Source organism: Procambarus clarkii, chromosome 6 (genome assembly GCF_040958095.1).
Source record: "Procambarus clarkii isolate CNS0578487 chromosome 6, FALCON_Pclarkii_2.0, whole genome shotgun sequence".
In the NCBI taxonomy this organism is placed as follows: Eukaryota; Metazoa; Arthropoda; class Malacostraca; order Decapoda; family Cambaridae; genus Procambarus; species Procambarus clarkii.
The window spans coordinates 20,941,831-20,957,614 of record NC_091155.1 but is presented as its reverse complement, the minus strand read 5'-3'; the positions used below and the strand labels follow the sequence as shown (position 1 = coordinate 20,957,614).

At 39.7% G+C, this 15,784-nt stretch overlaps 1 protein-coding gene across 1 annotated transcript in view; it reads right to left on the bottom strand.

Moving 5' to 3' along the window:
• Nucleotides 1–15,190, bottom strand: part of LOC123753926 (fumarate hydratase, mitochondrial) — a 16,996-nt gene extending 1,806 nt beyond the window's left edge. The window contains 12 exon segments of the mRNA XM_069306335.1: nt 1,820–1,967; nt 3,424–3,568; nt 3,862–4,081; nt 4,722–4,898; nt 7,437–7,592; nt 10,230–10,291; nt 10,294–10,354; nt 10,664–10,800; nt 10,803–10,827; nt 11,326–11,460; nt 13,259–13,291; nt 14,938–15,190. Coding sequence (XP_069162436.1) covers nt 1,820–1,967; nt 3,424–3,568; nt 3,862–4,081; nt 4,722–4,898; nt 7,437–7,592; nt 10,230–10,291; nt 10,294–10,354; nt 10,664–10,800; nt 10,803–10,827; nt 11,326–11,460; nt 13,259–13,291; nt 14,938–15,108 — 1,470 coding nt within the window. The 5' untranslated portion in view covers nt 15,109–15,190.
• Between the last annotated feature and the right edge of the window lie 594 nt (nt 15,191–15,784).

The window sequence follows — 15,784 nt, the reverse complement described above, 5'->3', positions numbered from 1 at the left end:
TCCCAAAGCTACATGTTGACTACCTGTTGATGATTCCAAGGCCGGTCTCCAACCAGGCCTCCTGGTTGCTGGTCTGATCAACCAGGATGTTCAATGCAGCTGCTTGCACCCTGATGTACGAGTCACAGCCTGGTTGATCAGATATTCTTTGAAGGTGCTGGTCGAGTTCTCTTTTAAACACTGTGCGAGATCAGCCAGTTATGCCCAGTATATGTATGTATATATATATATTATATATTGTTTACTATTACACCTTACTTTGTTGACTATTACACTTTGGGTCTGTTTGGAAGTTAAAGACCTGTTAAAGACCAAATGTGTGACCAAATCTGTCACATATCTGCAAGAGGTCATCTTTGTGTGATTTCACTTAAACCGACTCCTGGGATTCAATCTGAAATAACAGTATTTGCCACTATTTCCATTTTAGGGGCTGTAAGTTGAAACTCAACAAAAAGTTGGGGGAGCAGGATTTGCAAGGTTTTCTAAGCAGTACAGTATTCTATTTTTGAAAATCCCTCTTTAAACTGCTGAGGATTTGCATCTGGTGATTTATATACAAGAACAATCACCACATTTAGAATGTCTGTGTTGAGTATCAGCACTTCCACCATATCATTTGAGGTGTTTAGCAGCTCTGTGCAGATGAGCGTCTCATGTACACAAAGTTCCCCAGCCTGTAGCCTATGTTTTCTATCACATCTGAAAAGATTGAATTCTGGTATTCATATTTCATTGTCTTAATAGTCCTTTGTGTGAGTTTCAATCAGAGCTGCAAACATTGCATATGCCTCAAATATGCAAAATATAAGAAAATTCACTGTCGCAAACAGAGTAGTAGACGGTTATAAAAAGTTAGGCGAGGTGGTGGTGAAGGAGGCCAAAACCGTCAGTAATTTCAAAGTGTTCTACGACAAAGAGTAATGGGAAGACAGGACACCACGAGCGTAGCTCTCATCCTGTAAAAACACTTAGGTAATTACTTAGACCAGTTATAAAATGGACTTTGTAGTGTATTTTGATACCTAGTATGATGACATAAGAAAGATGTTATCTTATTTGTGGAAGTGCTGGGTATTTTGCTTGGTGTTAATATCTCTGATTCTGGTAGGTGCCACGTGGTGTCCTATCTAGCATTTAGCCCTGTTCATGGTAGAGTTTGGACAGTTCTTGCAATTCTTTTCCTTATTCTTACTGAAAAATCTCACTGATATGTACGAGTGTTTCTGTATTCATAATGGCGTTCCTTTGATATGAAATGTTCGTCAAGCTCAATTAAAACATTTTTTCTTGATTAGTGAATTTTTAGTTTTGGGTGCAAAAATTAGCAATTTTCAGAGTGATATACCCGTTTAGGATATTTCTGCAGTTTCTCGATTATTTATATTTACATATTCCATTAGCTCTTCCTGATAGGCCACATTTGCATACACCCTATGCATAATATTGGCCAATTCCTAGATCATACTTTGTTGGACTGTGTTGGTTTATCCGCAGTACACGTTGTTGGCTCTTTGCTAAAAGATATAGGTCGAGGTCTTTCAGATTTCTGTTGTTGCCCGGTCACTTCCTTAATTGCTTCTAATATTACTTCCTCTCTGGGCACTTGTGCATCGGTTAGCTGCATATCCTTCTTGCAGTTTCTTATATCCTGTGTAACCACTATCTTTTTTACAAACTCTTTTCCCAGTTGAATTTCCTTACCTAACTTACAGTATTCATTGTAGGGACCACAGCACACTGATTTGCCCAGGGGCAAATAGTGCTGATAAGATGCCCTGACTATTAACAACAAACAAGAAGCTAATAAATCAATTACCTTGTCATATCCAATATGTGGGTTGAGGGCAGTGACAAGCATCAGAGACTCGTGGAGAAGTTTGTGTATACGCTCGTGGTTCACTTCAATGCCCACCACACAGTTATTAACAAAGGCATGGCAACTGTCCCCAAGCAGTCTGATGGACCTAAAAAAAAAAAAAAAAGGAGAGAGATTAACTGCAGTCACATTTTAGCGACTATGTTAACATGAGAGAGAGACTTGTCCAATTCCATTTGCCTCTTCAGATGCCTCAGCTCATGACTTTCTGAAAGTCAACCTCATGACTTTCTGCACCACTTTACATGGAATACTTGTGCACAAGTGGGGAAGAGACTGGAGGGAGGGAGGAAGTGATAGAGAGGGAGGGAAGGGGAAATAGAGGTGGGGCAGAGGGGGGGGGGGGGTCGGGAAGGGTCAGAGGGGGTCAGGGCAGGGCGGGTCTGGGGGGGGGGGGGCAGAGAGAGTCAGGGATAAGCAAAGGGAGGGAGACAGAGGGAGTCAGGGATAGGCAAAGGAAGGGGGACAGAGGGAATCATGGATAGGGGAAGGGGGCAGAGGGATATAGGGGAAGGGGGACAGAGGAAATCATGGATAGGGGAAGGGGGCAGAGGGATATAGGGGAAAGGAGGCAGGGGCTAGGCTGCGATAGGGCAGAGGGGGGGGGGGAGCAGTGGGAGCCAGGAGTAAGGAAAGGGGGCAAAGGTAGTCAGGTATAGGGGCAGCAGAGGAATATAGTGGGCAGGAAGTGCCAGGGATAGAGATAAGGGGGTGCAAAAGGAGAGAGCATGGGGACATGGGGAGGTGGTAGGATAGGATACAGGGAGGTGGGCAGAGAGGAATGGGGAAGGGAGGGCTAAGAGGAGTGGGAGCAGGGGACGGTAGGTCTAAGAGGAGGGGAGCAGAGGGAGGTATGGATAGAGGGAGCATGAATATGTAAGGAGCAGGGTAGAGGACGTTAGGGGTAGGAGGGGGTAAAAGCATGTTAGGATAGGGGGAAAGGGGGGGGGGATAAATGGAGGTAGGAATATGGTGGAAGTAGTAATATGGTGGAGATAGGGACAGGGGAGATGTGCTGAGAGAGAGGAAAGGCAGGAGTGATAGTAGGTTTACTTATGACCAGTTCTGTAAATGTTTGTATGCATGTCCTACATGATCAAGCCTTCTTGTTCACAGCTTGATCAGCGAGGATGTTGCTGGTTGCAACCCATATACCCACAATCATATAGCTCGCCCTCCTAAGGTTTCGTAACTGAGAAACTGTCGTACTAAAGTGCCCTCTCCTAACCTACCAGATGACCAAAAATAGAAAACGGGACAATATGTAAATTTTGCGAGCCACTACCATTTTCTAGTACAACAATTTTTTTACCTTAAGTAGAGGATACGTCAAAATATGACGTTCTATTAAGAGGACAGGTTGCATTATAAGCCCGGATGATGAGGTACTTTTTATGCGAACTAGTTCTGGTTCACCCTTGAAAACCTCAATATTTGTTTAATCAACATTTCTTGCCCATGTAATTACTTGCACTTAACATAAATGGTATTAAAAATGTTTTATACAAGGCCAAAGAATTATCATTAAAGAATTAAAGAGGTACCTTAATACATTGGCAACCATCATCGGCTTGAAGACATTCAGTTCAAAATGACCATTGGAGCCACCAACAGTGACGGCAACATGATTGCCCATCACCTGGGCAGCCACCATGGTAATAGCTTCACACTGGGTGGGGTTCACTTTACCTAGAATTGGAAATTTTGTAAAACTGAATGATAATTTTTTTTATAATAAAATGTATATAAAATGTATATGAAATGTATATATATGTATTATATAAATTATACAGATATAAAAGCTGCATTTTCTCTTTATATTATCTTCATGCAAGTAGTGTCTCAGCTTAATTATTAAAATTTAGCAAATGACCTTCAGAACATATTTATAAATGCATTATAGGACATTTTCCAATTAAAAAATCACATCAAGCAATCAGTATAAACTATTTTTCTGAATGTCATATTGAAGTACAACCTACCAGGCATGATAGAGGAGCCAGGTTCATTTTCTGGTAGAGAAATCTCTCCTAAGCCACAACGAGGACCAGATGCAAGAAACCTGATGTCATTGGCAATTTTCATTATGGAGCACGCTAGCACATTCAGTGCACCCGAAACCTCCACCATGGCGTCGTGAGCTGCGAGGGCTTCAAACTTGTTTGGAGCAGTCACGAAAGGAAGGCCAGTAAGTTCAGACACCTGCAAAGTGAATTTTAGACACATGACATGTGACACTAGAATAATAGCAAGAGAAATGGTATACAAAAATTCCTTCTAAAATAATAAATTTCTACTCTAAATACCAGTCATAAAATATTAATAATTCAAGAAAGAAAACACACAGGGTGGAGCATTACAAAACCATTACAAAACCCTAGTAGGCCTATAGAATTCCATAGCTGATGTGGCCTAGTAGATGGTACACTATCAGTAAAGTAGCTTCAAGGACCCATGATGGGTTCCCACCAAAAATACGTTTCAAAACTGTCAGACAAATTAAGTAAAAAGATCTCTGTATATTTACCATGGTTATAATCTGTAGGTTTGCAAATGGCCTGAAACTAATGATTTGCTTGTAATTAGCAACATGCACACAAATAAGTGAAATTGTTTAATATATATATGCATAAGATGGACAATCAAAACTCTAGAAGACGGCCCAAAATCTAACACACGCTGCCCGTAAGTGTGCGAGGCCTGGTTAGAGACCGAGCCGTAGGGACGTTGATCCCCGCAATCAACGCAAGGTAACTGCAAGGCAAGGTATAATCACTAACAGGTAAAACCATGCAAGAACTCAGTGCATCTATGCTCTTAATATCTTCACAGCTTTATTTACCTTGGCAGCAATTTTCTCAGCAAAGCCAATCCTGGTGTTGAGTCCAGTGCCAACAGCTGTTCCACCAGCTGCCAACATGTAAAGACGTGGTAGGCAGACTTTTACTCTTTCAATACCAAATTCTATTTGTTGAGCATAACCACTAAATTCTTGGCCAAGTGTTAGGGGTGTAGCATCCTGTAATAATTAAAAACCATGTAATTTATATCAAGTGAAAAATACATTGAATTAATGACTAAACCACAACTCGGAAGATGGAGAAGCAACGGTTTCGGTCTGTCCTAAACCATTATCAAGTTGTGTGAAAGACTTTATAATCGTCCTCTTTCACACGACTTGATAATGGTCCAGGATGGACTGAAATGTCGTTGCTTCTCCATCTTTTGAGTTATGGTTTGGTCATTTCTTCAGCCATGTTATTGTGACTCGTCTGCATAAATTGAATTACTGAATTAAATATTCAACAGCATTTATGTCTTGTATTTCACCTGCAGAGTTTTCATTGATAAAGGTTCATAGAGTAAGAAGTAAAAATCTAGTGTTGAATGTAATGAAATGCCTCTTTTGGATGAATTCCGGTGGCTCCCTGAAGCTATGTTGCCAAGATTGTTCCATGCAAATGGGTCACATCAGATGGAGTTCTGTTTGTCCTACAGGGGACCAGAGCCAAAACCTGCCCCCCCCCCCTTCCTCACAGAAAAAAGATTCAAATGAATTTGAATCATTATGTACATATGCAGAGGCTGAAAATCCCAACATCATTGACATCAGTGAAAGAGGAATAGAAGGGGAATTCTATCTCCCAGGTTACCACCCACCATTCAGATAGGACGGAACAACAAGAGCAGGCGGGGTGATGCTGTATGTGAAAGAAGATCGGGATGTTGTCAACAATGAGGAACTGAACACCATGGGTTCTTCAGAGTCTGTATAGTGCAACATACTAAAGCTGTTTTCAAGGCTGCAGGTCTCAAAGGCAGCCAGCTGTGGTTTGTTTTGACTGACTTTCTGGGTGCCTTTCTCAGCTGTGGCATAAATGAATAACTTAATATATAAATGCCACAGCTCCCTTTGCCTCTTTGAGGAGGAAGGTTTTGGCTTTGAGTCCCTGTTATGCCAGAGAACTCCACGACCGAGTACCTACATCAGAGATGGTAGCTTCAGGGAGCCACCGGGGCTCGCCCAGAAATTGCCATTTCATTACAATCAATGCTGGGTTTTTTATGTGCTAACTTAAATTTAAACTATATCAAATCTGAAATCAAATTAAACTGTGAAAAAGAAAATGTTAAAATGTGTATCTAGTAGAAGTGTGCAATCCTGAAGGATACAGACCCACACCATGATCATTTATGTTGACTAAACCACACTAGAAACTGAAGTTTCTAGTTTGAAGTTTGAAACTTAAGGTGTGTGGTTTAGTCAACATTTCTTCAGCAATATTATTGTGACATCATCTGCATGATCATTTATGGAAAATACCACTCAATGGTATACATAAGACTCCTTGAAGCAATATATAAGTAAACAGTAATACAAAAGACAAAAAATTAAGAGATTAACACAATTTTAATTTGGTTTAGTCAATATTTAAATACATTACATCAAAGTGAACAATTAGCTATGCCTACTAAATTCTCTGGTTTTCAGTAGACACCGGCAGAGTTATTACCAGATTCAGATAGATAAGAAAATATATAGTCAAAAGAAAAAAGGAATAAATTACATCTTCCAAATTATTTATCTTATTTACCTCATTTTAACCCGAGGCCCACTAACTCTAGTAGCCTCGACGAGACAAGAAGTCAGTGGCTTGTCAAAGGTCCCCGCGTTTGCCTTCATCTTTTCTAGGTATACAATACAGTACTTTGAAACTCGACACAATTTTAGCATTTACAGCTTCAGCGGGTAGGCGGTTGGTTCCATGGGTTAATAACCCTGTGGGTGAAAATGCATCTCCTGTTCTGAGTCCTACATTGTGGCTTGTTGAGCTCGAAGCCATTGCTGCTCCTTTTTGTCACATCTGACCTTCTGAAGAAAATATACGGATCAATATCTTCTAACTTATTCATTTTTTTTTTTAAATTCAATGACATCCACCCAGTCATGCCTGGTTTGCAGTACTGTATAGTTAGCACTGTGGCCCTCAAATGTTGCCGATACAAGAGATGACTTGACTCTGGAATGACTTTTGTTACCCGGTGTTGCACCTTTTCCAGAGCAACCATGTCCTTCTGTAAATGAGGTCTCCATGCTTGGATACAGTAATCCAAATAGGGACACACCAGAGAACCATTACCTTCTTTTCCTTATAGTCAAAAGCACACTTTATTATCCCAAGAGTTTGGTTAGCTTTTCTGACTACTGCACCCACCTGTTGTGCAACTTTTAAACGAGTGGTGGATTTTGAATCCCAGGTCATTTTCTTCATCAATCTGCTGTAATGTAATGCTATTAATTTGGTAGTCGTGGCATGGGTTGTTATGCCCCACATGCAGGGTCTTGCATTTGTCGATATTAAAAAGCATCTGCCAGTCTTCTGACCATTTGTAGAGTTCATGTAGATCTCTTTACAAGCCTTGAATATCATTATCATTTCCCACTTTACCATAAATCTTTGAGTCATCTGCAAATTTGATGATATGGTTTGTAATAATCTCATATGTCATTGATGTATATGAAGGTGCAAATTTGAGTAGGTTCATTTTGACTTACCTGAGTATGAGTACGGCCAATCTTGATAATGTCGGCATACTGCTTGGCCTTGTCATCTAAAGCTTTATGCAAGGCCTCCAGACCAGGCAAAAGTGTTTTATGAATTTCAACAGCAGTTGCAATGTGCATTGCCGTTGGGTAGGTATCATTTGAGCTCTGGAAGCAAATGATCATCAATATCAAGATTGAAATGTGTGCTCTAACCAAGAATGCCCCATCTTACTTTCATAAAGGAACAAAATATTTAATAATTAATATTCCTTTTTTGAGGGGGGGGGGGGAAGGGATGCTGATTTTATAAAGGAAAACATTTATCAGTCACCAAATTATAGCTTCATAACCAATAGCTGCCATAGCTAAACTCTCACACTTTGTTTTATTAAATTTTCAGAGCTAGTTCAGTGATCAGGAAATGAATATAATTTTCTTCATGCTTTGAAAACTAAGAACACAGTTTTAGATTTCATGGCAAACTTGCTAATTGTTTATTTAATTTCATACTAAGGAAACACAGTGATAACTATCAAGGAATATACAAGAAAACATTCACATTTGGAAACCTTATTCCTAGCCAAATTATAGATATTGTTACACTTTGACTTTTCATTAACCCCTAAACTGCTCCCAATGATCTCAAGCAATAGATGCCTGTGTGCCTATCACCTATGGCAGATTAGAAGCAGCGATTAAAATTTTAAATACCGGTGGTGTCTATGTGCATGTCCAGCGCCATCTATCACCCAAGGACCACAAAGAACATCGTGTGAGAAGCCTAAGCTACACTTTCCAATTTCAAAAAAGTGCTTTTAAATACATGGAAGGTGAAATACTAAAGAAATTGTTTACAACCTTTGAGACCATAGCTGGAATATGCAGCGGTTGTATGATGCTCATTTATGCATTGTTTATTTACGACCCAGGAGCACCAAAGTGTTTTAATTAAGAAGCATATCAATATACTGGAAAAGGTGCAAAGACATTTAGCTAGATCTCCAGAACTGAAAGACAAGAGCTACAAGAAGAGGTTAGAGGCATTAACCACTGCACTGTGCTGCATTAAAATATAACACCCCTATGGTGCACCAAAAAGAAATTATCTCCAAAAATTATTTTGGATTTTTATATTGTTAAAATGTGGTCTTTGACGGTAAACTAAAATAAAATATTGTATGCGCCATACTTTAGCCGTGATGGAGCTGAAAAATTTAGCAAATTATGGGCGCCGAGTGATGAAGCACTCGGGGACACTCGACCCTGCCACCCCGTGGGGCTGCAGTTGCTACGAATATAATATTTCACAATTATTTCAACATCTCATTCGTTTCTTCTGGGGTTTTTTTGTAGTAATATTATTCAATGTGTAATATGTAGAATTTATATAGTTAAATGTGTGGAACATCACTATTCTCAAAAATAAGGGAATCATATATGGCGACACATTCTTAGATCAGCCATAGAGATGATAGATCACAGCCTGGTTGATCAGGTATCCTTTGGAGGTGCTTTATCCAGTTCTCTCTTGAACACTGTGAGGGGTCGGGCATAACTGGCCGACCCCTCACAGTGTTCAAGAGAGAACTGGATAAGCACCTCCAAAGGATACCTGATCAACCAGGCTGCGACTCATACGTCAGGCTGCGAGCAGCCGCGTCCAACAGCCTGGTTGATCAGTCCGGCAACCAGGAGGCCTGGTCGACGACCGGGCCGCGGGGACGCTAAGCCCCGGAAGCACCTCAAGGTAACCTCAAGGTAAGGTAAGGTAACCAGCCAAACTGTTCGTGTTGTTATTAAGCTACATACACTTATATAGCGTAATAACGTAATGCTCATTTCCTTATGAAATCCAATTCCATAAGGAAATGAACATTAATGAAAGAACATAAGGTTAGTTCATGATGCATAGATGCAGGAAACAATGACTGGGTGATGTGTCTGTACCTCATGCTGTGAATATCATAACTAGCATTGTATTCACTGGTATCTGAATGTTGTACACAGTCTATCACAGTCATCATGAGGTTATCTCGAGATAATTTTTGGGGCTTAGCGTCCCTGTGGCCAGGTCCTCGACCAGGCTTCCTTTTTGTTACACACCCCCAGGAAGCAAACTGTAGCAGCTGTTTAACTCTCGGGTATGTACCTATTTACTGCTAGGTGAACAGGTGCATCAGGGTGAAAAACTCTGCCCATTGGTTTCCGCCTCCACCATGGATCGAACCTGGAATCTCAGGACTATGAATCCGACTGTCTATGACTGTCTATGACTGACTGTCCACTCAGCTGTCAGGCCCCGTCATCTATGGATCGACGGATCTTCATCAGGATCATCTTTGATGCAATCTATGCAAAATAATTTCAGTTACCCTTTTTATTCATCATTAAAAAGTGGTGATGTTGCCTAGCTGCACAGTGGTGCTGTACGCAGCTCCTGCATGCTCATGCCTTGGTCGCTCTCTCAGTACTAATGTTCTCACAGCCAGCACGGGTGCTGAATTTTTTTCAAGATGGCATCTGTTTACAGGAGTCCCGAGGCACAGGATGTGAACCCCGCGTAACAGCGGGAGTTTTAAATCGCTCCTATTCCTAAAAACTTCATATAGCGCTCTATGCACCCTCGATCCAGCGCCTCACGACACTGTGCAGTGCAGTGGTTCAGTTACAGTGCAGAGCAACTATGTTAGCATTGCTGTTAAAACTGGTTGTTAACATCTATCAGTTAAAAGTAACAACTAGACAAAATTTGTGCATCAGTACATCTAATTAATATTATAGCAAAATTAAAATATACTGTACCTGACTCTTATTAACATGGTCATTTGGATGGACAGGAGACTTTGAGCCCAACGTTCCACCAGGAGTTCAATGGCACGGTTGGCAATAACCTCATTAGTATTCATATTCGACTGTGTTCCAGAACCCTTCAAAAATTTAAAAAAAAAAAAAAAAAATTATATATAAAACCGCTGCTCATACAAAACAATTTAAAATATGATCGACATGAGGCCATCATTCTCTGTAGAGATACACTACAATGTCAGTGAAACTAGTAAAAATATAATGGCCATGTATACGAGACATTAGTACATTCCACAAAAGAACTCAAATATACTACAGTGTACCCTCTAAAATCTGGCTTATATACTATTTTCCTTACAGTAAATGACAATACAATTATGCATATTTAAACAAATATTTCACTGTGTAACACTTCCGTTAGTTTGACTAACCGTCTGCCAGATGACCAGTGGGAAGTGTTCCTGGTAAAGCTCTCCACTGATGACTTCATCTGCAGCCTTGGAAATAGTATCGGCAATAGTTGCTTCGAGGCCATACTCTTTGTTCACCTCTGCAGCAGCTTTCTTAATACTCCAAAGGCCTTTATCACTGGTAGCTAGCAGACAATAAAACAAATCAAGAGCCAACCTCAAAAATGAATTTTCATTTTGGGAATTTCACACGTGAAATGTGTAATGTAATGTGTAGTGAATTTGAAAAATAGGCGAGATGAAAGGGGAAGTGAAAAAATTAGACGAGAAAAAGTTGCCATAGTGTAAACAGTGCAGACAACGACAAAGTTGGAGTGCCAGGTAACTTCATAATGTTGCAAGTGGGTCACCATCAAACCAGCCACCTGATCCCCCACAGAAATGGTAATAGACCCATGTCAGAACTAGTGATATACATTGCATTTAATATTATTCTACCCACTTAATACACGTTTAATACTCTCCTGAGACTATTCAACATTAATCATTTGCTTTCTCCAAGTAATTATCACATTTTTATAGAAAGTGAAAAAGTAAAACCAAGACTTATAATAATAACAATTTGAAATATAAAAAAACTTAATATTTATAATACTTCAACGATCTACAAAGTGGATACTAACCGGCATGCGTTCCGTTTCTCCACCAATTGGGAAGTTTAAAACCGAACGAACAGTTTGCGCTCCATAATATTTGTTATTTGGCACTTCCAATTCACCAAAAGTATCAGACTCCTTCCTAACTCCTACTTTGCTTGCCTGAAAATATATTAAATACTGATCACAACTTTAAACAATAAAGCAACAACATGGGCATCAATTAATGCATGATATGGAATAAAATTTAGTGTAGATATATACAGATATGGTTATTAGAATTCTTGTCATGCAACAAAACAATAATAAACCTTCCAGTGTTGATAAAACATCCTATGATTGGCTAGCACACATCAGGTTGTCCAAGTACTGGCCGGTAAATAATCTGCTCACATTTACAACTACAGTAGTTTCCCAACCCCATCCTGCCATTGCATCTTACCCACTGCTGGCTGATACATGTTCTGTGTCCCCAAGCTCTATTTGATGCTGGATGATGTGTGATCCATCACCTCATCATCAGCAAGAGCATGGGCAGAAGCCGAGGCAGCAAGAGCATGGGCGGAAGCCGAGGCAGCAAGAGCATGGGCGGAAGCCGAGGCAGCAGGAGCATGGGCACTTTCCAACTTCAGAATTGCCTTTAATTACATGGTGAAATACCAAAGAAATTGTTCACGACTTTTGTGAAACCAAAATTGGAATATGCAGCAGTTGCATAATGCCCATATCTCAAGAAGAACATCAATAAACAGAAAAAGGTGCAAAGGCATGCTACAAAAATTACTTCCTGAACTGAAAAACAAAGTTTATGAAGAGGAGCTGGAGGTATTAAATATGCCAAAACTAGAAGAAAGAGAGGCGATATGATCACTACTTTTAAAATAATAAGAATCTACCAAATTGACAGAGGAATTCCTGAAACCAGCAACCTCAAGAACAAGAGGTCATAGATTCAAGTTAAGGAAACAATGGTGCCAAAAAAAAAATTTGAACATTTTCTTTGCAGTTTTAGACAGTTGGAACAAGTGAGAAAGTACTGGTAGCGAGTGAAAGTAGCGAGCCCTTAGGACTACAATCCCCGAGCACTGTTCACTCAGCAAGGTCGTCCCCATGCCCCCTTTCAGGAGGCACAGGGTTGACCCTCACCCCGTCACTCCCGATAAGATCACCATTAATCCTACAATGTTTAATGAGGTTAGCACTAAGCATCTGGCCTCCAACCTTTAAACAGATATACAGACATTCTCTTATATAGATTTGCAGTACTAGTACTGTATATGTACCTCTTTTCAACTACAGTAAATGGGCCTTTATTTACTTTGATTTTTGTATTTATACTTTGCATATATAAAGAAGCATTTCAGGTTACTTCCTATTTCTTGCAGGAACTTTGCCAGATGTCTCTGGGAGGAACCTAATTAGAGTGCAAAAAAAAATCAATTTTTTATTTTATATTCTTAATGTAAAAACTTACAGTACTTATATCAAAGGCAATAGTTCATTATACAGTACAGTATATGTAATGGGCATGAATTAAAACATAACAGTTCTGATAAAATTACAAAACATGTAGTTCAATTAAAAAAAATCATACAAATCTACAGGAAGTATTGTATGGAATTGCATTGTTTATAAACATTTTGATGCACAGGGATTGTATAACTTAACTAATCGTGTATATTAAGTTGAACACAGCAAATCTGAGTTCACCGAAATAATTATTTTGCAGAATCACAATTTTTTTTTTTTTAAATGGAGATACTGAAGCTGTATTGAACAAACAAGACAATAGAAAGATTGTAAGCACAATGTGAAATGCTGGTTCTTGAAGGGTGCTAAATACTCCCATCTACAACTAAAGGGGTCGAATCTGTGCATTACCAAATGCAAACTCTCTAAATCTGTGCAACTGTAATGCCATGCAGGAAAACAATTTGCCTGTTACATTATAAACTCTTACCTTATTAAATTTAGTTTTCCCTATTTTTGTTTTCTGTCAAAAAAGATAAGAGAAACAATGCAGTACATTACAAATACAGTACACGTACTATAAGTTATCAAGCATGATGTATTATTATCCCAGTTCAGCAATATACAGTACACTGCTATGTATTTAAATACAGTACACAATTGTTTAACAAAAGTGGCAGACATTAAATAAAATAAAGTATTAATGGCAATGTTAACATTTATTATCAGTTTACAGTATCAAAGGCCTAAGAAAGGCCTTTGTTATATAACTATAACTACCTCTTACTTAACCTTCACTACTATGGTATCCAAAGCCATGCTCGGAACTATATTCGTTCCTATCTCAGCAAGACACCAATATGTAGCCATCAATAACATAACCTCTCGCATGCTACCATTAACAGTGGCAGTGCCACAGGGCAGCATCTTAGAACCTCTCCTATTTCTTATATACATCAATGATTTGCCCAATGTTTCCAACATCTTTAAACCTATACTATTTTTTGACGATACTACCTTCATCTATTCTGACCCCATCCCCCACACACTAAATATTATTGTCAATAACGAATTAAAAAAAGTATACTCATGGATGTCAACCAACAAACTCACACTAAACATAGAAAAGACTTACTACATTTTATTGGTAGTAAATCGTCAAATAAAATTCAAATTCAGATAGACAATGTTAACATGAGCAATAAAAATGAGGGAAAGTTCGTTAGCCTATTCTGTATATAGACAAGAGACTGAACTTCAGCACCCACATACAACACAGGAAAAAAAAAAAAAAACGGTCAGTATACTTTCTAAAATCAGATTTATGATCCCCACTCGCTCTCATTATACTACGCACTAATCTATACCCTACCTTACATAGACATGAGACTGATAGAGGATAGATAAGCATGTACAGTAGTATAATGAGAGCAGGGCGAGGATCCTAATTTCTGATTTTAGAAAGTACTGTATACCAACCATTCTTAATCTTGTAAGATAGTAGTGAGTGAATCTATCCCCTATCTTACATAGGGTATCTGTGCATGGAGTTCAACTACTGCAAATTACCTCAAGCCCAACATCACTCAGCAAAAATCTGCTATCAGAACGATGTACCTGTTAATATTCATAAAATTTTGCTACAAATTACTAACTTAAAATTATCTGTTAGATTAAGGACCTGCCAGAAGTGCTATGCGTGTTAGTGGCTTTAGAAGAGTGTAAAAACATCAATGCTATCTTTCAAACCCAATGTACCTTCTTATAAATAAAAAAAAAATAAATAAATAAAAAAATATATAAATAAATACAATAAAAACAAACACACCCCACAACAGCTGACTATCTCCTGAGTACCTATTAACTTCTGGGTGAACAGACGCATTAGGCGATAGGAAACTCGCCCAAGCATTTCAGTTCCGCCCAGGATTCTGTACCTTAAGCCCACTAGACTCGCCATAGTTGGTGCTACTTGTATTTTTTTATTCCAAGTAGTTGAATCTAAAACAACAACATGTGTCCCGTTGTGTAAATACTGACATGACATTGTTAACATGAGTAGACCAGTGGGCCAGGGAAGGGCTGCCGGCGGCCCACCTGCAGACCACACACTGGCATTACTGTTGGTTACTACTGCAACAGTAGCAGTAACAGCTGCAGCATAGTTACCATGGCGGGAGTGGTGGCGAGGCCTGCCGTGTGGGTGTGTAGGACGCCCCTCAGGGAGCTGCTGAGGCGAGAGGAGGACACTCTGAGGGCGGCCATGACAACACAGGTATGCTCGGGCCGGGGCCGCCATCCACCAATGGCGCGCCGCCCCCCTACACCCGTCCCCCACATCTACCAATCATACTCCAGGATAATAATAAGTACCTGTCGGGGAACAGGTAACCAGCGTGTATTTATGCATGTTAGGCTTATATCAAGGTCATTCCCCAAGGTTGACTTACTGTCCCCGCCCAGGATGCAGCCCCACAACAAGCTGACTAACTCCTGAATACCTACTTACTGCTAGGTGAATAGTGCATTAGGTGAAAGGAAACCAACCCGTCCTCGACTCAAGTCCATTCCATCCAGCAGTCGACCCCACAAACGCATTCATAAACTTTTACATTCTGTTCATTCAAAACGGGAATTTTCTCAAATACAAATTAATATTATACTATAATAGCATATTGTGCATATATATAGGCTTAGCTTAGGTTAGGTGTTTAGGTTCTCTTGGCGATTATTTGTATTTGTAGTACGTGGGTGAAGCATTTACAGCGTTGTGGTTCGAACAAAAATTCGTCAGTGAAGCACTTGTTCCGGAAGTCAGTTCGAACTTCCACTCCTCGTCGAGGCCATTAGTGTTAGTGGCTCTTAGGTAAACTCAAGTACAAGTTCAAGTTCAAGTGTGTTTATTGAGATGCAGTCTCCGTGGTGTAGTGGTAAGACACTCGCCGGGCGTTCCGCGAGCGCTATGTCATGGGTTCGTATCCTGGCCGGGGAGGATTTACTGGGCGCAATTCCTTAA